General features: G+C 39.2%; 1 protein-coding gene across 2 annotated transcripts in view; it reads left to right on the forward strand.

Annotated features, from left to right (window-relative positions):
• arhgap42a (Rho GTPase activating protein 42a) overlaps nucleotides 1-25,420 on the forward strand; it is a 231,924-nt gene that overhangs the window by 198,151 nt on the left and 8,353 nt on the right. The window contains exons 15-22 of one of the 2 annotated variants that reach the window (XM_052026620.1): nucleotides 2,190-2,274; nucleotides 3,325-3,383; nucleotides 7,427-7,532; nucleotides 12,082-12,241; nucleotides 14,722-14,872; nucleotides 19,272-19,664; nucleotides 19,749-19,911; nucleotides 24,456-24,518. In XM_052026620.1, coding sequence (XP_051882580.1) covers nucleotides 2,190-2,274; nucleotides 3,325-3,383; nucleotides 7,427-7,532; nucleotides 12,082-12,241; nucleotides 14,722-14,872; nucleotides 19,272-19,664; nucleotides 19,749-19,911; nucleotides 24,456-24,518 — 1,180 coding nt within the window. The remainder of the gene's footprint in view (nucleotides 1-2,189; nucleotides 2,275-3,324; nucleotides 3,384-7,426; nucleotides 7,533-12,081; nucleotides 12,242-14,721; nucleotides 14,873-19,271; nucleotides 19,665-19,748; nucleotides 19,912-24,455; nucleotides 24,519-25,420) is intronic. The other variant, XM_052026621.1, reaches the window with a different exon arrangement.

The raw sequence follows: 25,420 nt of genomic DNA on the forward strand, positions 1-25,420 counted from the left end.
TTTTTCAAATTGAGTGATAACTTGACAATTTAAAAACATTATTAGAAAATGTATTAAATAACAAGAATGTGGTGAAATTAACATCGATTTCTGTTAATTCAAAGTTATCTTCTGCACTCAAAAACAATCTAACATTTCAAATAAGCAATATTTCAAAATTGAAATAGCATAGTTCTTTCAGAGTTATTCCAGTAATTCAAATTAACAAGAATAATGTACTCTGTCGTGGACCTTATAGATTACTGCTACATTGAAGGTTTTCCTTTAATACGTTTCATGAGTTTTTTTTTGATGTGAGGAGCCTGACTCCATACTGCTCATGATGCACCCAAGAAGCAGTGTGTGGGTGAAGAACTGATGAGTGTATAACATTGGATCCTCGAGAGAACTGCACACATGATAATTTGAAGATGGGAAGGGAAACAGTGGAGGGAGTGAAAATCAAAAAAAATTGCAGATGTTGGAAATCTAAAATAAAAATAGAAATGCTAGAAATACTCGGCAGGCCAGCCATTCTGTGGGAAGAGAAACAGAGTTAATGTTTCAGGTCAAAGACCCTTTGTCAGAATTCCCAGACGAAGGGAGTGCATTGGACGTATATGGTGTTATTTGTGATAAGGCTGAGGAAAGATATTCACAATGACAATCGGATTGAGATTTAGTGCATCCTTTCCAGGATCACAAAACAGTTGACCTCTGCCTCAGATTTTACTACTTCTCTTCATTTTTTTTAAGCATTCCATCTAGACATCCTCTATGTTTTGCATACCGATTCATCTTGCTTTTTGATGTTTATACTTTGACCTTGGTCATTCACATTGGTTTTGAAGTTTTAAGGAAACTTTTGTAAAAAGAAAGTATTTTTGAATAAATATTAACCATTCCTCATAGGTGCACTAGCTAGGGGAAACAACAACTTGCATTTATATTGCACCTTTATCATGGTAAAATATTTGTTGAGCTTGCTTAAAGGTGTAGAAAGGGACAGAGAGTCAAGATGTTCAGGTGGTATTTTTGTGGGCCAGTTGTACAGTTTTTGCAGATTAAGAAGTGAATGAAAGCATTGAAGACGGTACACTGAATTCTAAAAATACCTCAAGCAGGCAATCAGAACCTCAGTAACCCAGACATAAACGCACTCAGTACTTGCCTCAGAAAAGCTGCCCATAAGCGTTAATCATATGTTTGCTCAATCTATTTCCAAACAAATACACGAGTTAAACTAGAGAAACAAAAGACTGCAGATGCTGGAACCTAGATGAAAGACACGATGATGCTGGAGGAACTCAGCAGGCCAGGCAGCATCCATGGAGAAAAGCAGGTGGTCAATTTTTCAGGTCAGGACCCTTCTTCAGGACTGAAGATAGGAAAAGAGGAATCCCAATATATAGGAGGGAAAAGCAGAGCAGTTATAGGTAGACAAAGGAGGGGAGGCGGGTTGGGGTCTCTCCTCCTCCCCTGCACCTGCCTATCACTACCTCTTACTTGCATCTGCCTATCACCACCTTGTGCCCACCCCGCCTCCCTTCCTTTGGGGTATTGGCATGGACACAGTATTCCTCCAGAATTGGCCACTGGAGGTTTGGACACCAGAGATCATAATAGTTGGGGCTTCAAGAAGAAAGAAGAGAAAAGAAACTTCTCTCCATGAAGAACAATCTTCAAGGCAACCTAGTACAAGGGCTCCTCAGTAGTGGCCCAGATATGGACAGGCCCTTTCTGAGCAATCCAGTGGAAGGTATTCAGCCCCTGGGTACTGCTCCCTCCTGCAGTAAAGGCCTGCTCTGATTGGAACATGTGTGCTTGATATAATTGTGAGAGTGATTTCAGTCATGTGTTACATGCCAATTAATACCATTCAAATATACTCAGCAGACTTTGCTTATTTCATATGTCCAGGGGTATATGCTACAATTTCCATACTTACTGTGTGCACATAGTCTAACCAAATGTACTTAGTATTTTAAATTCCATCGCATAACATTCAAAAATAGACTTGTGCAAATGCATTTCTAACCCAAAGTTCAGTATTTTTTTCACTATTAGTATTTAGATGCTATATATAATTTGTTTAGAAAACCTTTCAAATTAGTAATCCTAAAAATGGGATATTTATGTAATTGATATGTTTTGTAAAGTTGACTCATTCTTGATGTTAAAACCTACTATATGCACTGTTCTTCCAAAAGCACCTAAAGCACCTCCTGATATGGATCTTGACACTGAATTGTGGGACATGAAGACAATTACAAGTGGGCTTAAAAACTACCTCAGGTAGGGGAAAATGGGGATAAAAGAGATCAACACTGAATTTTTACTTAAGTATTTTTGGAGATGTTACAATTTACTTTTAATGTCTAATAATGTCAATACATATTTTAGTAGTTTGGGAATGTTTCTGGAATGCTTCTCAATGTTGATAGTTTAAAAAGCCACTATAAATTGCCCCAAGTATTGGTGGGATGGGAATGTGGGGCAAATAAGTTGCAGGGAAAATTAGTGGAGTAGACGATATCTCTGTGAGCTGGCATAGACTTGATGGGGTGAACAGCCCCTTTTATATCATGGAAATATGGTTGGAAACATTTAAAGATAACATCGCCAGGAGCTTCCATTTGCCCATGGAACTTCATTGACTGTCAAAACTAATCTGTGAGTGCAGCAGGCTGTTGACATTAAGAAGCCCCCACTCTGCACTCAACCAGGCTTGAAGGGCTAGGAACCAGCTTTTAGCAGAAGATTGTACCTTGGACTGAATAAACATTGTGAATCAGGGACAGAGATTTTGGGGCAATAGATGGCTTGTCTCAATGTAATAACAGCCTTCACTATGGCTAAGCAATGAGGTGTGATTTAGCTGGTGGTTAAATTTAGCTTCAGGATTTTCCTGGGTCTGTTCTGCCAACACCCTCTGCCCCAACGTTAAGTGCCTTGGGCCTTGCGGATTCTGTCACAGTGCAAGGATTGGCCTTTAGGGTTACAATGGGTTTGGTATAGTGCTTGCCTTGAGAAATATGCAACAGGTGAGCAGAGTCTCATAGGCCAGTGATGAATATGGGCAACTCATTGCTCAACATAAAATCTGGGCTGGTATCCTATTACTTTTTTACACAAAAAACCCACAAAGGCTGTTTGTTGCATTTTTGCATACAGCCATATTATTTTGCCACTCAAGGTGAATTATAAGATGCATGAAACCTGATGTCTGCAAGTATACTACTAGTGTAACTAGTTGGGAATTGCCTTAATGTTGCAAAGAAGTTTAATATTGTTGACTGTCAAACTGTTTTAAGCCTAATAAGGTTTTTTTTCTCTCTGTTCTAGGTGTCTTGTAGAGCCATTGATGACTTACAAGTTGCATAAGGATTTAATTGCTGCTGTCAGTGAGTAGTTATTATGAAGTATAAATGAAGATTCAATATTCCTTTGTGCACAGTGATAAAGGTAGAAATGCTTCTCTGGAGAAGGCTCATTAAACCTGCACACTTAATTGGCCAATGGTAGTTTTGAGCATGGATTTGCAGCTGCTGAATTCTATTGCATACAAAGCCCAAGGCATCGTGTGCAACAGAACAAGTCTTGCAAGGAAAACCCAAACAAAAACCTTTCTTTCAAAACTTTGCCATTGTGGAGCAAGTGAAGGAAGTAGGCTGTGGTGTTGAGTGGATGTGCTGCATGTTGCAGGGTCATCTATATGATGGAAGTAGACCTCTGGGAGCAGAAAATTAAGTGATTTGGACTTTGTGGGTCAGGTTGAGGCATGGTGGGAGGCAGAAGTGGGGTGAATTTAGGTGCTGAAATGGTGTCAGGGTTCTTAATGGGTTGTGGGGTAAGTTGTGATCAATTGGGCAGCGGTACAGTAGGAGGAAACCCAAGGAAGACAATTTTCATGATATAAGTACATTATCTGATGGGGCCTATCTATAGGTGGTTATAAGTGCCAGTCTCCCATGGCATTCGACCTGCTTGGGCAGTCCACTTTAATTCACAGTGAAGCAGGTCTTGTGATTATTAAAAAGGTTTACTCTTGCACGGTGACCCATGTTCACTGGTTACACATTCACAGCTGAATGTAGAGGAACGGACATCCAAATTTACATTTTACATTGTTGGAAGCTGATGGACATTTCCAGACATCTTTGTGTGATAAGAATGCTCTATGCATGGAGGACCTGGAAGCAATTTGGCCATTTATAAGTGCTGTATTTTGCAATATAATTTCTAGACCATGGCCTCTTGGTGAACATTGAATAACATGAGTATTTACATTCTGTAGTTTGGTTGAAGCTTTCCTGGGTAATTCTGCTGGTTTGCAAGCCAGTGGTTATAATGGTCAGCAGAATTTTTGCTTTGTTTTTGAATCATAGCTACATACTGTTTGCTAGATGGAATTCAGGCTATTTGTTCCACTTGTTTCAGTGATTCTTTCAAAACAATAAACTGAACATATAAAGGACAATGGGAATGGTAGCATTGTAGTTACACTGCCAGCCCAGTAATCCAAAGCCTGAACTAAAGATCTGGTGATGGATTCACTACAGCACCTGTGGGATTTAAATTTGGATTATTATCTAAAGTTTTAAAATACTGGTATCAGTAATAGTGAGCATGAGATTATGGAACTGTTGTAAAAAACCCATCTCATTCACTAAGATTTTACAGGGAAGGAAAGTTGCCCCCCCCCCCCCTTAACTGATCTGGGCAATGTATGACTTCTGACCCACAACTTGGTGGTTAACTCCTAACCACTGCCTGAAATATGCTGGCATTCAGTTATACCAACCTGCTGTGACAAAATATAAGGAAAAGTAAAAACAGGCACTGGATTCAGCACAGATGACCCACACCATGAACATGTGACATGCCAAAATTGGGAGAGTTATCCCACAGATGAGTTGAGCAACAACAGCATGATTTATTTAGTTTCACAGATTCTTATATTTTAAACAACATCCTAGACCCCTCATTCATAATAAAGTCCTGTCCCATCAGCAGAACAGACCCATCTGTAATGAAGCTACGGGAAATGAAAATCAAAAGAAAGTACAGATGCTGAAAATCTGAAATAAAAAAAATGCTCAAATTTCAGTAGGTCTAACAGCATCTGTAGAAAGAGGCACAGTTAATGGTTCAGGTCAGGAACATACATCATAACCGAGAAAGAGCGATCAAGCTACATTCATGGCTGAGTGCAGGGAATGGAACGTGAGGTAACTTTGGAATCGAGTTAAACTGAGGCAAGAAAACCTGCTGATTATCACCTATCTCCTCCAGCTAATGAACTTATACCAGTCCATGTTGAACACCACTTGGGGAAAAAACATTGAGAGCTGCAGGGCACAGAATGTGCACGGGGTGAGGGACTTCAATATCTATTACCAGGAGGTGGTTGCTGGCACCACCACTGACCAAGCTGGCTGGATCTTGAATGTCTCAGTAGCCAGATGGTGAGAGAACTATGTAAAAGATTTTTGACCAAGTGTACCACTTACAGATGCATTTGGCTATGATCTTATCCTTGGCAAGTGAAGTCTTATAATTTGATCTGGGACTGTCACCGAACTAAATGAGATGGATTCAGAAAAGAGGTAGCCACGCAATCAGTGGACATCCGCGAGGGGCTGTGGGCCTTCAGTAACAACAGAGCTTTATTCCACCACAATCTGTTGCCTTTTGACATGGCATACCATTACCATAAAACCTGGTTCCAAGAGAAATGTAGGAGGGCATATCAGAGTACCATCTGTGGAAAAACTAATTATTCCACAGGTGAATTGAGCTGCAAAACCAGCAACTTAAATACGTGAGCAAATTAAATTAAAGCTGTACATTTCTGGCACATGCAACCTTGAATGTAATGGGCCTTAGGGGGACGCTAAAGGGAGAAAGTTCAATGAATACCTTGTCCTCATTGGTGGAACCCAGCATGGAACTAGGTGCTTAGGTGAAAGGTGGATGATACACCTTGGCCTTCTCTTATGGTTCCCATCACCAAAGAAGCTCATGTTTAACCAAGTTGATTTACTCCACATGATATCAAGGAATGTCTGAGATCACCGAATATAAAAATAGCTTGGGTTCTGATAATTTCCCAGCTGTAGTATGGAGGATTTGTGCTCCTGAGCTACCTGTGCGTCTTGGCAAGCTGTTGCAGTACATGTGCAAAACTGACATGAGTTATTGCTAGTTAGGCACCTGAGCTGCAGAATATTGTTGCTTGTTGCTTGGATCTGTTTTCTAACCCAAGTGCTTTATTAAGGACCTTCCCTTCATTAGAAGATCAAAAGTAGAAGCATTTACCCTGGTTGTAAAAATGTAGAGCTCTATTCACACCTTACTAGATAGTTAAGCAGTCCAGGACCACCCAGACCAGCACCTCGACAATGTTCACACTCGGGCTGCTGAAGATGGGGAAGAATGCCATACTTTAGCCACAGTCCCAGACTATGTCATTTGTGACTTTGGAAGGGGCACTTTGGTACCATGGGGATGGTGGAAACTTGAAAGGAAAGTTCAGGCAGGGAGTTGGGGTTAAAGTTGGCACTTAAATGGGAAGTGGCAAAATGTTTCAAGCTTCAGAGGAAAAACAGTGACTGAGAGGTTTACTGATTTTAAAGGAGAGGTTGATATCCATAGTTTTGAAAGAGAAGATGAGAAAGTACTTGAAAAGGAACCAGTTACACTGTCAACTGGTATGTGGGTCAAGAAGGGGAGTTTGGGGTTTGTGGTTTAGTGGAAATAAGAGGGTTGGAGACTGTGGTTGTTATGGACCAAGTGAGCTTGGAGGTGGCATGAGCCAGTGAGGGGGATAAAGTAGAGAGGGACACAGATGCAAAGTTCAGGGAGGGGCGGGGATGGGGGAGTAGCGACAGTTTTGACTTCATGGACAAGTGGAAGAAGAAACCAGCAGGGTCAACTGAATGGGTAATCTTATTCTTAGATCTTGAAGGAGAAAAAAAACACTTTTATGGAACATGCTGGGGAGAGAGACATGTTTAAAGAGACAGCTGAAGTAGGAAAGAAGATGTTTATATATTTAGTTCATTAATTAATAATGTTGATACTTAAGTTCCCTACTAGGATATCAAATAAAGATGCGTCATGATAAGTGCAATTGATGAAACAGTTGTTTTTTTCATTGTGTTAAGTTTGGAATGAGGTGTGTAGAGCAACTTATAATTCTCTCAATGCCTCAAGCACCAAATGTTGAAATGATTAATGTAATAGATTGCTGCAGCTGTCTTTCCAGCTGATGTGAAGGAAAACCAGCTGTGTATTGGGTCATAAATATAATAATTATTTAAAAATACATACTTCTATAAACAAAAAAAATAAACATGTACAAACTGACGTATCAATATATAATGTAATTTACCAGTAGTTAAAAAAAATTCAATACACTGAATCTATCAAATTTTTTTTACAGAGTCAGATGACCAGAATTACAGAGTGCGTGCTGTTCATGCACTAGTTTATAAACTACCAGATAAGAACAAAGAGATGCTTGAACTTCTGCTAAAACATTTGGTGAAGTAAGTGGCTTATCTCACTAGATTTCTGCTAAGTTGATTATGCTCACCTAAATTAGCTGGTATTTTTAACAGCTTTATCATATAATTGCTGATTTTTCACACAGTTCATGATTTCACTGACTCACAATGTTGAAGTTCACTCAAGCAAAATTTAAAAAATGATAATGGATGTTGTGCAGTTAATGGAACAGTGTAATCTATTTGAAGTGTACAGGTGTTGACAGTAAGGATCAGAGTGATTTAACTTCCAATGAAATTTATCTTGGAATCTCACCAAATAATTTTAATTTTAAAATTAACTTGAAAGAAAATATTGTACTCTTTCATGACATTTGGGTGACAGTTTGGCTCAGCAGTCTGCCAACTCACATCTGAGTCAGAAAGTTATAGGTTCAAGTCCCATTCCAATGCCATTAAAACATGTTAGGTCCACAGGGGAGACCCACCTCTCTGATGATATGTTAACTGATTGCCTTTAGGGGTAGAAATATGAAATTCTTATTTGGTATGACCTGCATGTGACTCCAGATTCGACCAATGTGGTTGAATTTTAACTGCTCTCTAAATTTGCCCATCAAGCTGTCCCATTAGGTACCATCTGGCAGGCCAGAATTCAGACAATGCAAAGCCATTCCCAGCCCAGTCAGCTTTGCAAAGTCCTCCTTACAAACATGTGGGGACTGTTGCTTAATCATAGAAGCAACAGCCTGATATAATTGTCCTTACAGAATCACCTTCCGCCAACGTGCCAGACTCCCCCACCACAGTCCTTGGGCGTGTCCTGCCTAAACAACAGGATAGAGTTACCTGAGGTGATGGCACAGTGGTATAGAGGCAGGAGAGCTGATCTGGGAGTTTTCAACCTTGACACCAGACTCCATGACACCAGGCCAAGCACAAGCAAGTAAACCTCCTGAACATCACGTTATTCTATGTGGGAGTCTGCTGAGTAAAATTAGTTCTTCTCATTTCCTGCAACAGTGACAACATTTAAAAAGTATTTTATTAGTTCTCAAATATTTGAGGCAAATCAAGTCATAGGAAGTGTCATGTAGATGCAAGTCTTTCATCTGCAATGCTTATCTCAGTGCTTGTACATTAAAATTAAAATATCTCTGGAAATAATTTCCAATTTTGGCTCTGAAATGACTGTAACTCAAGAATGGTACTCTACTTCACAATGAATTAGCAACAGACACTACCAGCACCATATATTGTGCAGAAAATACTGGGATCATGTTCCAGGGATATAATTCAAATAGTGTTTGCTCATAATAATATATACATACTTTCTTCCCTTTCTCGGTTGAGCACTAATTGATAAAGTAACAACCTTGGAATGGCTTCAGAACCTTTTAGGTGGATGAATTGTACTGTTTCATCTTGTTTCTAATCATGTACAAGGAAAAGGGTGGTCATTACAGTTCATTGCCAACTTATTTAGTAATCTACAAGTAATGCTCTAAATAACTGATAATTATTATTCAACTTGTAATATAATCTAAATATACCACACTTGTCAAACCACTGACATGCTTTACATATGTGTTGGAAAGTTGGTGTCCACTGATGAAGTTTTTAATCATTCACAGAATATGGGAAGGCCACATTTATTGCTACTGACTGAGAAGTTAGTTATAGGTTCTGCTGCAGTTTTGTCTTCAAAACGAAATGTCTTACCAGGCAATTACAGAAGGCATTAGATATAGCGTGGCCAGATTGCATAAGGTTTTTGTTTCAGCGTTCTGTGCCTGCAGAAAGTACTATAATTAGTTAAAATGCAATCTGTCCTAACAGGGTATTAGAAATCTTAATTTTGCATTATTTTGTGAATATCTTAATTTTGCATTATTGTTGCATATATCTTAATTTTGCATTGTTTTGATCACATATGTAATATGTTAATAATAATATTTAAATTGGAAAATGACTAATTGCCTTTGTGCTTTAAATTCATCTGCCAAAGATGGAACCATGGCAACTAGTTTGCATGTTCCCAGGACCAAATTGAAGACCTCATGCTCTAACCATTTCCCAAATTAACATGTTTTGCTATTTAATTATAAATTATTAACTAAATTATTGTCTCATTTAAGGACAAAATGTAGATCTTTAAAATGCAGACATTTACAACACTATGACCACTCTGATCACTTTGCACTAAAATGGACTTTTTTGTTCTAATTGTATTCTTTGTTATAAAATTGTTTAATTTATATTTATGTTTTTCTTGTGAATGCTGCTTATGTGATGGCTGTCATGCTGCTGCAAGTAAGTTTTTCATTGCACCTGTGCATACATGTACTTGTGCATATGACAATAAACTCTACTTTGAATTGTGTGGCTTGGTTAAATTAATCTAGACTTTTACATCTTCTCTAGCTGTAGGCCACGTTTAGTTTAGCCTTCAGTTACTTGACACCACACACAATTGAAAAAGTGTTGGCAATTAATAGTGACATTTTTGCCATCAATTACAGTAGAAAGTGGAACATTGTTGTCTACTACCTTGGGTGTCCGTATGTCTTATGTGAAATTTATGATTCAAACATTTTCACTCCTCCCTTTTCAAAAAGTGTTCACCACTTGCTGGAGTAATTAGGGAATCTGAGACTTCTGGTACTCTATGTTGAAATGGCAGTTAAACAGGCGTGAACCTTAATAGTGAGTGTTGGCAGCATTTTACTCAAGGTACCATCACAGCTGTATTCTCAGATCTAACCAGTATGGACATCCGCTATAGAAACATGCATTTGAGGAAGTGTTGATCAAATGTGATCAGTCTGTTTACTTTCTTTAAATAAATTAAATTTAATTTACAGCATGGTAACAGGCCCTTCCGGCCCAATGAGTCCGCGCCGCCCATTTTAAACCCCAAATTAACCTACCCGTACGTCTTTAGAACATGGGAGGAAACCGGAGCACCCGGCGGAAACCCACACAGACACGGGAGAACGTACAAACTCCTTACAGACAGCGACGGGAATCGAACCCGATCGCTGGCGCTGTAATAGCATCACGCTAACCGCTACGCTACCGTGCCATTTCCTTTATTAATGGATTCTAATGATCTCTAATGATGTAATAATTAGCTGAGTACAAACCAGTGTGGAACCTGGGGTCTTTTGAATACTTAAAGTATGGAATGGGAAAGGCAAATAATAATGTCCCAGACAAGCCTTTGTAATGCAAACGTAGATCACACTAAATGTGGCAACTCTTTGAGGTTGGAGTTCAGTCCTGTTGCGTTGCCGACAAAAAACATAAGTGCACTCAAACCAGTTGTGAGAATAAAGAGCAGATATGATTCTTACGATACATAAATGGATTAGTATCTCGAAACTAATTGCATTCCATTAATGTAATATCTAGCGATCTGAAGAACAGTTGACACTGAAGTAAACACGCATTGTAGCACAAATTAAAAATCAAAACAAATTTAATGGAGAGATGAGAATAACTTTTCAGCAAACGATCATTCTTAACGAAAAGAAGAAAATCTTTGTGTTAAAGCTGTAACAATGGGGTTGCACCAACTGTAGTGATATAATTATAGAGCCACTCCATAAAAAAAAATCCTTGGCAATGTCATGGTAGCAGACTCCTGATACAATTTTCCTCCACTCTTGGGTCATCTTTCTTGCAGTAAGAATCCTATTAAGAATTAGCAGCATCAAATTGAATGCCAGCAACCTGTGGTGAAACTTCAGCATTTTCTCCCCAAGTTGTTTGTGATCAGGTGCAGAAAGTGAGTGGGTGGTAGTTACAGTTAGGAAAAAAAAGGTGCATCTAGATCGACCTGATAACACCAAATATCACATACAAATGGAACCACTTCAACTATTGATACATTTTATTATTTAGAATATTCTGAATCCTAAAATATTCATATACTTTCATTGTTATAACACAATGAAAGAGATTAAATTCTAAAAATGAAGTGGTTGCACCAAATATAGAAAGAATTAAATAGCTGAAGCAATTGAGATGTAAAATAGCAAATGTTATTTAGTATACATAAATGCAAACTTGAGACAGGAAAGTGTTAAAGGAAGAATTAAAAACAGGAATAAAGCTTACTAATACAGTATATTAGATATAGTTCAAGAGATGTGTCACTCTCTGAAACCATCTTGTCAGTTTACTGTAGCAGTAAAGGATGCCAAACAAGGATTTTAGGATGTGAAAGTGAAATAAATTATTAATATCAGGAAATTAAGAATTTGTATAGGCTGAAGTTCCAAAGCTAAGCAGTCAGTTTTAGTGCAAGTAATTTGCACAAGGATGGTGGATATATGGAGCTGACTGCTAGGTACAACAGCAAAGGTGGCTTGTACTCAGGAAAGATCCTTAGTAGAGAAAGCAACTAGAAGTTGCTTGAGATGGATGACGATAAGCTGGACTTCAGTAATTTCTTTCAACTAATTTGCTAGGATTATCAGAGATTCAGCTATTTTATTTTAATATATATCTTCTAATTAACAATAAATTTGAAATGCAGACACAGCTGTTCACAATAGGTAAATATTTTCATATTCTATAATTTCAGGGTGTCTACTCACAGTCAAAAAAACCTGATGACTGTTTCTAATTTGGGTGTTATTTTTGGACCAACACTAATGAGATCCCAAGAGGAGACTGTGGCAGCGATGATGAACATTAAATTTCAGAACATTGTGGTTGAGATTCTTATTGAGAATTACGAAAAGGTACTGTATGAGCAACCTGTTTTTTCCATGGTTACACTGTTGATCTGCTTTGGCATTGTGTATGGATAAAAGTGTGAAACAAAAATTCACAGAGAATCATGAATCAGCACAGGAACAGGCCCTTCGGCTCACTGAGTCCACACCAATAATCAAGCACCCTTTTTATACGTGAATTCTACCCAAAGCACATTTTATTTTTCCCATGTCCATCCACCCCTTCCCTAAGTTTTACCATTTACTTACATGCTAGGGTTTAGAGTGCTCAATTAAACTATCAAACCTCAGGTTTTTTTGGGATGTGGGAGGAAACCAGAGCCTCCGGAGGAAACCCACATGGTCACAGGGAGAACGTGCAGCCTCCACACAGATAGCACCAGAGGTCAAGATTGAACCTGGGTCACTGGAGCTGTGAGGCAGCTGCTTTCCTTGCTGAACCGCAAAAATAGAAGTATCCTTTAGTTGTCCTTCTCATTAATTCATTTTTTTTGTGCCACTATATCTTTCTAACTTTTTTTTCTTTTTCAACTTTTTCTCATTACTCTTGACTCTAGATTTTTTTCCTTTCGCTCGCAAATTATCACTTATATCTACATGCTCTTTCTTCCTCCATTTTCCATTCTCCATGTACTCCTCTCAAACTATGTCTCTTGCTGGTGAGTCAGTGCACAGGAGCGACGTAGGACACCTGTTTGAGTGATGCCCCAACAACAACCTCTTGTTCAACATCAGTAGAACTAACCAACTGATCATTGTCTTCAGGAAGGGGAAGGAGGGCAAACATGCACTTGTCTACATTGGTGGATTGGCGGTGGAGAGCATCAGCAGTTCTAAATTTTTGGGCATTAACATATCAGATGATGTGTCCTGGGTCCAACACATAGATGCAATCACAAGGAAGGTGCACCAGCATCTTTACTTTTTTTGTTACTGAAGACTCTTTAACAAACTTCTACAAGTGTACGATTGAAAGTATTCTGACTGGTTTCATCATGGTCTGGTACAGCAATTCGAATGCACAGGAATGCAAGAAGCTGCAGAGAGTCATGGACTCAGCCCAATATATCACAGGCACATCCCTCCCCGCTATCAGTAGTACCCGCATGAGGTACAGCCTCAATAAGGCAACATCTATCATCAAAGAACCCCACCATCTGGGGCATGCTATATTCTCGCAGCTACCATCAGACAGGAGGTACAGAAGCCTGAAGTCCTGCTACTTCCCTTCAACCAGTCTGATTTTAAATCAACCTGCACAACCCTAATAACCACCTCAGTATAGCAACACTATGACCACTCTGGATTACAGTGAACTTTTTTTTCTAATTGTGTTCATTCTTGTATAATTTATGTTTTTCTTGTGAATGTTGTGTCTCTAATGCTATGTGCCTGTATAGCTGCTGCAAGTTAGTTTGTCATTGCACCTGTGCATGCATATATTTGTGCGTATGACAATAAACTCATCTTTGACTTTAAATGTCTCTCTCACTCACTCTTATTCTGCTCCCTCACCACCTTCCCTCCCTTTGTATTTGTTGTTTATTCCTTGTTTTTTCTTTCTTCTTTTGTTTCACATAGCTCACTTGGATCTTTGGAAACCTGTTACCCATAGAAATATTATCTTATCTCTTTGGTAAAAAATGTGAAACCCTGCATTTCTTCACTAAAAGTGATTGAACAATTAATTTAGAAACAGATATTTAAAAAGTGCAGTCCTTGCATTGGTGGTGGGAGCCTGAGGGATGTAACGGAGCCTGAGGGATGTAACAGACCTCTGTCACGACTGCTTTAAATAACTACAACCTCCTTCTCCGTTATTCCTCGGAGAGCTGTAGCTAACAATGTGGCTTCTGGAAGACTTTGGGGTGACTTTTAGCCAGGTCCCTTGCACCATATCTGGGGACAGACATGTCTTTGGCCCCTTTGTCTTGCTCCTAATCAGGCTAGAGTGCTGTGGGAGTCCCTTAAAGCAAGCAAGAAAAGCCAACATTAAATGCATTGAGCACTCCTTCAAACCAGTCTCCAGCAATCTGCACATAATTGGTGACCCATTTTAAACTGTACAGGGGCTTGGTTTGTCTCTGGTGTTTTTCTCTACATGATTCACATTGGATGTTAATAATGTATCTATGAATTTGTTTGGAAGAGCTGGTACTAATTAAGGGTTGAATATGGATTTACAGCATCTGTGCTGCCCAACAGACTTGTCTCAAGTCACATCAAACACACACAGGCACACAACTGAAAGGCATTTTTGTGTCATAAGCACTGTAAGGTTGTGATCACGTCTCATGGATCTCATGTTCTAAATACTCATATATTCTGTATGATAGACTTTCCAGGCTGCCATACCTTTACTTTGCTGATGTGTCAACTCTGTTTCGCTTTCCACAAATGCTGTGTGACCTCTTAAGAATTTCAATTTTTATTTTACATAATATTTTGTGGTCTTTCAGATAATATTTTATTTTCCTTATCCACAGATATTCAATACACCACCAGATCCAAATGTTCCTCTTCCTCAACCTGAGCAGAGATCTGGATCCAGGCGAAACAAGGCAACTTGTCTGTCCACAGGTCCTAGAAGACCCAGAGGCATCTATACCCCCACCCTGTGCCTGGCAGATGCAGACAGTAAGCATAATAGATAATCTTTTCGAGCTATGTTGATTTTTATTCTTAAAATTGCCCTACCACTATAGCTCTCAAACTCAAAACCTGTTTACGAATATCTATACTTGAAACATAAACTGCAAGAAATTGTGGTCGAAAGGGCAAGCACTAAATTTTAAGATGTGTTATTTTCTCACTTCTCAAGCTTATTTCCCTCTTTTCTTTTGATTTGTGCATCTAATGCACCACCCTCTAGGACCATTCATGCCGTCTGCAAGAAAATGAACATTTTAGGATTGGTAGAGACTGAGAACTGTGTAAGGGTTTTTGATCACACACCATCATCACCATTACTGCACATTGATACACATTCTGCCACCAGCCTGCTTCAGCACATATTTAGTGCATTTTTGATGATGCAGATATCTAATTGCTCTTTGGTTTCTATATTATCTAAAGCAATAATGAACAATCAATTTGGTAGCATGAAAGATAGGTGATGTTGTTATACTTTTAGAAATTTCTCAATGCACTTCAAGTAATGAGTTACTTTACAAGTGTAGTAACTGATTTTAATAGTGAGTATAGTTGCCATTTACCACAGAGCATGTTTCGGACACTGCAAGAAGTTGATTGATCAGATAATTTCTTTCAATGGTATTGAAGGAGGGAAGAGTATTAATCTGTACATCAGGAATAAGGACTGTTCTTTGGTTTAGATTACATTAGAATTTCAGCAGTTTCAAGGGAGTGCTGTGATCTCCTGAAGGAAGAATGTAAATGCATTTGAAGCTGTTCAGGGAAGGTTTACTTGACAATACCCTACAATGGTTGTGTTGCCTTCTGCTAGGTGAAGTGAGTAGGCAAAGATTTGGCAAATGGATTATAGGCTCAGTTTGTATCCACTAAAGTTTAGAAGAGTGAGAAGGCACTTGATTGAAACATAAGATCTTGAGGGTTCTTGACAGGGTGGATATGGAGAGGATGCTTCCTCATGTGGGAGAATCTAGAACTTGGGGTCAAGGTTTAATTCTATATTTCCTTACTGCATAGTAGGGAGCCATTTGGCCCATTGAGTCTATGGATCCCCCAAATAATTTACATATCCCCATTCCCCAAGTAATTTAATTCCACAGAATAATTTTCCCTGCAACCTATTCCAATCAACTCCTGTGCCCTATGCCCAGATCCTACCACCTACCTTCACTCAGGGCAATTTAGAATTTGTCTCACATCCCAAGGATGTGTGGCCAAGTAACCTACCAACCCACACATCCTTGGGATGTGGGAATAAATTGGAGCACTCAGTAGAAGCCCATGCAATCACAGGGAGAACATGCAATCTCCACACATTTAGCACTGGAGGTTAGGGTTGAAATGGGTCGCTGGACCTATGGGGCAGCAACTCTACTGGCTGCACCACTGGGGCTCCCATTTAAGACACAGATGAGGTGAAAGTTTCTCTGAAGATGTGTATCTTTGGAATTCCTCAAACAATGGTGAAAGCTGAGTCTTTGCATATTTTTATTTACATTTGCATATTTTTGCAGATGTAGACAGTTTCCTGATATGGAAGGCGTGGGGCTGAAAGGTTAAAATGGGCAGTCAGGAGTGTGGAGTTGACTTTTCTTGAATCCATTTTTGGGACATGGGCATGGTAGGCAAGGCTGGTATTAATACTCATCCCTAATTGCCTTTCAGAAGATGAATGTGAGCTTGAACCTTTTGTAGTCCTTCTGGTGAAGGTTACAGTCAGAACATCCACAAACTTCTTAAAAGGGGGGATCAGATGAGGGGGGGGTAGTGGCCTTCCCGCTTCTAATTCATAGGTCAAGTGAAAGGTACTTCATCTGTTTCTACTTAATCATAAGGTATTATGGGTGAGAAAGCATACAAGATGTGAGCACGTAATCAGTGATCTTGTGTTGCTGCTGACCAAGACTACAAAGGCCACTCAAAAATAATGAGCACGCTCTCCTCAGTGGGTATAAGCCAGTGTAATGTGCATGTTCTCTGTCGATTTGCTGCTACAGATGCCAATTTAATCACATCTTCTCTAGCCAGAGAAAATAAATTGTGTTAGTGAATGCCTTGTAGTGTGTCGAGGTTGAATGGATAGCAGGTTGTGAAATGTACGTGTGAAGCTAAGAGTAGTGGTAGTTGTGTGAGAGTGTGGTGGGGCATTTGTATATTAGGTCCTGGGGCTCATTGATAGAAATGAGGAATATGAGTGTTTGCATGGAGCAGTGTGAGATTCAGTAGTGCAGTTAATGCAGGGTGGGAGTTAATTTTGTATTGACTAAGCTTGACCATGTGGGGGTCATTAAACTCCTTGCAATACTGCATCCACATCCTTCGGGCTTGATTCCTCCCGCTGCTGCAACTATGTGCTTGGAGGGCTTCTAGGTCCCCTCTGATTAAAAGACTTCCTCCTCCTCTTCTACTTCCTTCAACAAGGCCTTCAGAGCTACATTAAAAATATCAGTTCTCCCTATTTTTTGTCCCTTGTTTTTGGAAACCTGCCTTCCAGCTATCTTCCAAGGTCTTCAGAATGATTTCCACCCTCTGCAGCCACAAAGCACCCATGTTTAATGTGGTGCAGCTGGTTTTAATCCATGTTAGCTGGTCTGAACTTGGTGCTAGTCACTCAAAAATTCTGGTGCACGGGTATCACAGGGTTTTTGTTAAATCATATGAAATCATCACTGTTTTTGCAGGCAGGGTTAATCACACATCACATTCCAATGCAATTGAAGTGCTTGTTATTGTTATCTAAACCACTGTGATATACTTGCATGATAAGATGTTATAAAATGTTTCTTTTTCAATTTGGCCTGGATTTCATTAGGCAAAACATATAATCCCTATCTCATTTACCATCTCAGTTTAAGAACTGTTTCTTAAAGAGACCTGGACTATCAGGCAACCCATTAGCGTTTGAGCCTGTTTCATACTTAAATTCTTCTTAATTTATTGGATTAACATGGAAAAATCCATCCCAATTTGGTTGTTTATCTAAAGAGAGTTGCTTAGGAGGTGCTAAAAATTAGAAACCTGATAATCTGCCCCTTTCCCATTCTGGATCACCAAACCACAAGTGTTTTTCTGTATTAGTGAGATCTTCATCCACCAAAGTATTTTGAGGGAAAATGTTGAGCAAAGCTATCTAATGCTGATGAGGAAAACTATTACAAAAGACTCTTCTCAAATCCAGATTAAAACAGTTCAGAGTTTCATGACTAAGCATTAAGGAAATTTACCAAGAGAGTGTTTCTTTTATCTAAGAAGCTTCACAATCTACAAACCCAAACAAAAATTGAAATTTGCTAATCCAGTCAGTATTCTTTAAGCATACAAAGTTAGAGTTCAGTATCTGAAAATGTTTTACTTTCTCACTTTAGAGATTATTTAATTGTTGAAACTAGATATGAATGAATGGTTTCCACAAATTATAACTTTGCTTTTATTGGTGCTAACATTTTGTCACTTTGTGTCAACACACATTTTATTTTGCTTTTCAAAATGGTTATTTCCTACGTTCAATACATTCCAGGGTAATTTGGCACTAATTAAAGTCTATGATTAGATATGAATTTCAGTTGTATTTCTGCTGAAATAATACACCTTAGGTTTAACTGTTGGCAGAAATATTCAATTATTGTGAGAGGTGAGGTGCCCTCTTCTCTACAGACTGTCCCCAGGTTATGAATACCCAACTTGGGGACACACCGCACGTACGAGCAAGCTCCCTTAAATATTATTAAATTCAAACAAAAACTAGTCTTGGGCAAAAAATCCTGTATACATTGTAACCTCCCTGCAGTAATCAAACAACATTGTTTCTTAAGAACACACACTGCCAGTTTCACTGCGGGAGGCCCTCAAGGGAGTTGCTTTGGAAATTGACAAGCAATTACTTCTATTGATACTTGTAGAAAATTATGGTATTAAACAATGTTACATCTACTGATACTTCAAGTCCATTGAAACTAGCCATTGAGCATGGGACATCCTGACTTTGGTACCACTTACCTAAACAGGGGAATAGTAAATAAATGTTCATGTTAATTAGCTGTCATCAACACCATTCATTACAATACTGTGAAGATATAGTTACCCTATCAAGTGATTTTTGTGTATTTTCTGACTTATGGACAAATTCAACATGGATATCTGTAAAAACAGAACCCATTTGTAACCCGGGACAGCATGTAGTTTGTAAAATAATTTATAGAAGCACTTCCAATTCTTAAAAATAGTAGTGGCAAACTTTTTCAAGGTGCTTAAAAGTGGTATGTATGGCTCATGGTATTGTTCAGCTTGTATTTACAAGTCCCATCTTTCATTTGTACTGAGGGTTTAGTATGTTCTGCAAGAAACTTGTCAAACTGTATACACTGTATTGGTTGTTTTTTTTTAGGTGACACTTTCAGTAGCAGTCCGGACAGTACACCAATGGGAAGCATAGAGTCTCTCTCCTCTCATTCATCTGAACTAAACAATTCCTCTAAAACCAGCTCCTCTCAACACCATGTACAAAGAGAGAAAGGAGATAATGGAATACCATGGGTGCAAGCACCTGCTTCGTTACCTGGACTAAAGAGCACACTTGTTTGGACAACTAGCCCAGAATCAAGCTCGAGTGAAGACACTGTTAAAACAGATGGTCTGTCAGATTCTCAGAATCTATTGTCTGTTTCTAATGCAGCAAACAAACCTCAACCATTAGGTCTGTGCAGTGAAGGACCCCACAAACATACTGGGCTTAAACGATCAATAACCACTTCCCTAACTTCACTCCCTACAACTGATGGTAGGTTCATTGGTAGGTTTTATTTTAATGATTAATATTATTTTGCACAGTAGCAGTAATTTTTTTTTGCTAAATTCTTTTCAGGTACTAATACAAGAACCTTTAGCAGTTCTGTTCAGAACCTATCTTCGATGGATTTAAAAGATGCACTTAAAACTGGATCCAACCCAGCACTTCCTCCAAAGATGGCTGTTAGAAGAAGACTAGATTCAACAGCAAGCAATGGCTATCAGAAACCAGGATCAGTGTAAGTCCTGTTGCTATGAAAGATCCTTTGTGGCTGTAGCTAACTGGGCTAATGAAAAGAATTACCATTGATCAACATTTTGTTTACTACACATTCAACATTGGTGTTGGTGCAATGCACTCTCTTACACCATACTGGTGGCATACAAGATGTTTCTAGTGTGGTTTAGAATTAAAGTTTGTAGGGAATATATGAGAAAACTTGAGAAAGAAATTCAGAGGGCAAAGAGGGGCCATGAAGTGACCTTGGCAAGTAGGATTAATGAGAATTCTAAAACCTTTTCTAAGCATATTAGAATCAAGAGGGTTGTTAAAGAAGGAATAGGTCCCTTCATGGATCTGAGGGGTAATCTGTTCATGGAGCTGGGGATAATAGCTAGATCCTAAATGAATACTTCTCATTGGTATTCACCAGGGAGGAGGACGTGGAGGCTGGAGAGTTAAGTAAGGGGCATGCTGATATTCTGGAGCACATCTGTAACAGGAAGGAGGAAGTGCTAGAAATATTGGAGCACATTAGGGTGGATAGATGCTAAGGAAGCAAGGGAGGAGATTGGTGGGGGTCCGACAGATTTTTGCATCTTTGTTAGCCACAGGTAAGGTACTAGAGGACAGGAGGATAGCTAATGTTATCCCCTTGTTCAAAAAGGGCAGTTGAGACAAAGCCTGGAAGCTATAGGTCAGTGAGCCTTCCATCAGTGGTGTGGAATTTGTTGGAGAAGATTCTGAGGAACAGGATTAGTGTTCACTTGGAAAGGCAGGGGTGATTAGGAGGAGTCAGCATGGTTTTGTGCAGGGGAGATCATGTCTCTCAAATCTGATTTTTTTTGTAATAAAATATTTCATTTTTTCTTCCTTTATTAACTAATTAACTGATTATTGATTTAGAGTATTGTAATCCTAAGTACAATTTAACACAATGTATTCAGTAGTATTTTTACTCTCTTTCTTGATGCATGATCATGGATTTAATAAAAATATTGTAAAGAGAAAGAAATCTGATTGAGTTTTTTGAGGAGGCAACCAGGGAGATTGATGAAGGCAGGGCGGTAGATGTTGACTAGATCACAAGATCACAAGATAAGGGAGCAGAAGCAGGCCATTCGGCCCATCGAGTCTGCTCCAAGGAAAAGGGAAAAAGAAATGGGGTGGGAAAAAAGAGAGAGAGAGAAAAAAAATATTCTAATCCCATTTGCCAGCCTTATCCCCATATCCCTTGATACCCTGACTATTTAGATATCTGTCTATCTCCTCCTTGAATACCCCCACTGATCTGGCCTCCACTGCTGTGCGTGGCAAGGAGTTCCACAATTTCACCACCCTCTGGGTAAAGAAACTTCTCCTCATCTCTGTCTTGAAACTGTACCCTCTAATTCTAAGATTGTGCCCTCTGGTCCTGGACACGCCCACCAAGGGAAACAGCCTAGCCACATCTACTCTATCCTTACCTGTCAACATTTTAAATGTCGCTACGAGGTCCCCTCTCATCCTTCTGTACTCCAGCGAGTACAGTCCAAGAGCCGACAAACGCTCATCATACTTAAGCCCTTTCATTCCTGGAATCATTCTCGTAAATCTCCTCTGAACCCTCTCCAACGTCAGCACATCCTTCCTAAGATGCGGGGCCCAAAACTGCGCACAGTATTCCAAATGAGGCCTCACTAGCGCCGCGTAGAGCCTCATCAACACGTCCTTACTTTATACACTATACCTCTCGAGACTGAATGCCAACATAGCATTCGCTTTCTTAACCACCGATCCAACCTGGTGGTTAACTTTTAAGGTATCTTGTACGAGTACCCCCAAGTCCCTTTGTACTACCGCACTATCAATCTTCTCTCCTTCTAGATAATAATCTACCCGCTTATTTCTACTTCCAAAGTGTACAACTGCACATTTCTCAACATTGAATCTCATCTGCCATTTCCTTGCCCATTCTCCTAAACTGTCTAGGTCTTCAGTAAGGCTTTTGACAAGGTCTCGCATGGTAGGTTGGTCCATAAGGCGCAAAGGATCCAATGCATGTTGGTGAACTGGATGGAAAGTTGGCTGAATGAAAGGAGGCAGAGGGCAGTAGTGACTGGGAATTTTTAACCAGTGATGTACCACAGAGATCGGTGCTGGGACCTTTGTTGTTTGTAATGTATATAAATTACTTTGTTGAGAATATAAGGGGTATGATTAGTAAGTTTGCTGACTATGGAAAAATTGGTGGTCATAGGTAGCGCAGAAGGTTGTTGATCGAGACCGTGAACAGATGAGCTGGGAGAATGGGTGGAGTGGTGGGGTGGCATTATGGAATTTAATCCAGATGAGTGTGATGTAATGCACTTTGGGAAGGCAAATTCTGTTAAGACATGCAGAGTAAATGTCAGGGACCTTCAGAGCATTGGTGTACAGAAAGACCTTGTGCAAGTCCATAGTTCCCTGAAAGTTGCGACACGGGTAGAAAGAGTAATGAAGAGGGCATTTTTTTTTACTTAGGCTGAGGCATTGAGTATAAGAGTTGGGATGTCATGTTGCAGTTATACAAAACATTGGTTAGACCGCACTTAGAGCATTGTGTACAGTCCTGGTTGCCCCACCAGAGGAAGGGTGCAGTAGCAATAGAGAGAGTGCAGAAGAGATTAACCAGGATGTTGCCTGGAATGGAGGGCTGTAGCTATAGGGAAAGATTGGATAGGCTGGGTTTATTCTCATTGGAATGTAGGAGGTTGAGGGCTGACTTTATAGAGATTTACAAAATTCTGAGAGGCATAGATAGGATAGATAGTGAAAATCGTTTTCTCTCAAGGCAGAGGAGTCTAGAACTAGAGGACACAGGTTTAAGGTGAGAGGAGAGAAATTTCAAGGAGTACTGAGGAGCAAGTTGTTTTTTTACACCGAGGGAGGTGCATATTTGAAACGAGCTGCCAGAGGAAGTAGAGGAGGCAGATACAATTACAGCAGAGATGCTGGGGAATGAGACTTAGAGCATTAGTAAGATTTGTGAATGGATTTGGGAGGGAGGATGTCAATAGAGTGCATGTTCTGGCCTGTTGGGTGAGGGGGGAAAGGATGTGTAGAATGGTTCCCTCGCCCACCCCCCATCAATTCCCCTCTTTCTCTGCCTTTGGATGGCATTCTGATTTTTTTTAGAATTTCTCACAAAATCACAAATGAAGATTCTTAATAAGAAGATAAACTTTATAAAGTAACTCCACTCAAATTTGTGGAAGCCATGGGGGTCTGTGTCATGAAAGTCTACAATATGGGAGCCTACATCACGTTATCTGATACCATATGGTCAAAAAGTCACTTGATAAAGTCAAACTCTCAGAGTTGGCAATAGTACATTATCAAAGTCAAAGTGGAGTTTACCGTCATGTGCACATGAATACATAATCTAGGCTAGCTCTTCTTTCCACACCAAAAACAACACATAAAACGACTAGTCATCCATTGCATTTGCTGTTTGTGGAATCTTTCAAGACATGGTTTACTGATTATGAAGAGACTTGGTGCTCTCTGAGACTACCAAGTAGTTACATTTTAAATTTTATTTTTCCATTTTTCGTTCCTTTATTTGTGAGGTAAACATTTCACCAGCTTGTAACAATCAATGATGCAAGTCTTCAAGCTCTATCCTTATATGCCAAGGATCAAATTGAGTCCTTCCTGCATCTCATTGTGTGCATTCCATGGAATATACAGTTTGGAAATGCTAGCTGCTCAGTAAAGAAACATTCATAAAGTCATACAGCGCAAAAACAAGCCCTTTGGCCCACTGGATCTGCATGGATCATCAAGCACCCATTTACACTATTCCCATTTGAATCTTCCCCACATTCCCATCCACTTCCCCCCAGATTCTACCACTCATCTATACGCTAGCGGCAATTTCAAATGGCCAATTAACCTACTAAGGCACATCTTTGGGATTCAATTTTCAGCACTTGAACTGATTTTTAAAAAAAACAAGTATTGGCGTCAGTGTTTTAAAACCTTATGAATGAACATTTATCTCAAAAGAAATCATGAGAAAAATATAATGAACTACAGAAGTCAATGTTTTTGGGGGAAAATCTTATTCTCCTGATAGGTAGTAAATTGCATGCATGTTTTAAATAGTTCATCCTGATCATAATCCACTCAATGACTGCTACAAATGGCTATCACTCAGTCCTCAACAATAACTTAGTACTTGATTCTAAGGCCCACTCTTAGTGTGGGTTGAAGTAGGGTGTGTGGGTAGATTGTATGGGAGAGGGCAAAACTGAAGATAGGAAATGTTAAGAAAGATAGCAAGATATCAACCACGAGGTAGATGCATTAATAATGATAAGGAATTGCACCTGAGCTTTTTTTGTTCTTCAAATTATTCTGTTTATTATACCATGATGAAAAAATAGTCCTGACTTCTTGGAACATGTCTGCTTCAATGGACATTGATGAATTTAATGCATTAACATTATACCAAAAGCATGACGTCTAATGTACATAGTCATACCAAAGTCTATTCTTTCAACTAACTTGATTTGCAAAAATATCTTCCCATCTCTCTAGGGTTGCATCCAGAACTCAGTTGTTTGAAAATATTGGCACTCCTAAACAAAATTCTTCCAGACGGTAAGAAGATCACTTTGTGTTTTGAGTTCATATTTCTACCATTCTTATACTTTATCACTAAATTAAATTATCGCTGCCATTTATCAAATATGTAAAGGAACAAACAAATTAAGACCACTCGGCTCCTTAAACCTGCTCCACCATTCAATAAGATAATGGCTGATCTGATTGTAACCTCAATTCCACATTCCTATTTAGCCCTACAAATCTGTCTCTGTCTCCTTTGAGGAAGAAAGTTCCAAAGACTCTCAGTCCTCTGAGAGAAAAAAAATGTTTACCTCATCTCTAGCTTAAATGGGTGAGCCCTTATTTTTAAACAGTGATGCCTCTTTCTAGATTCTCTCACAAGAGGAGACATCCATAACTACTCTGTTAAGACTCTCATAGTTTTGTATTTCAATTAAGTCACTTTTTACTTTTCTAAACTTCAGTAATATAAGCCTCACCTGTTCAACCTTTCCTCTTAATAAGATATCTTTATTAGTCACATGTACACAGTCTACCGATTTGAGGTATCAGGAGTCTTTTGAAGAATTAAGTGGTTCCCACGAGTATCCAGGTCCCACTCCCATGTGCAATTACAGATCTGTTAAGTCATTCTTTCTCAAATTCTAATGAGGTTATTGAGCTCCTCCAGCTTTAATGCCAATCTTTATAACCTGCCAAAAGTGGATTATATGACTTTCTAGCTTGTGACTCCTTATTCAAAACTGTTAGACTACAAATTGGGAATGCATTTCAGGGGAAGTCTTTGCTTCATTTTTTTGTTGGAAGTATTTTTATATTGCTGCTTGTAAAATTATAAGAATATTTATACTTCAGGCTTAATAGATTTACAATATTAATGGGATGAATAAGGTAGAAACCAGACCATTACCTCAACAGTCAATATCCCCTAGGCA

This window comes from Pristis pectinata, chromosome 11 (assembly GCF_009764475.1).
Source record: "Pristis pectinata isolate sPriPec2 chromosome 11, sPriPec2.1.pri, whole genome shotgun sequence".
NCBI lineage: Eukaryota > Metazoa > Chordata > Chondrichthyes > Rhinopristiformes > Pristidae > Pristis > Pristis pectinata.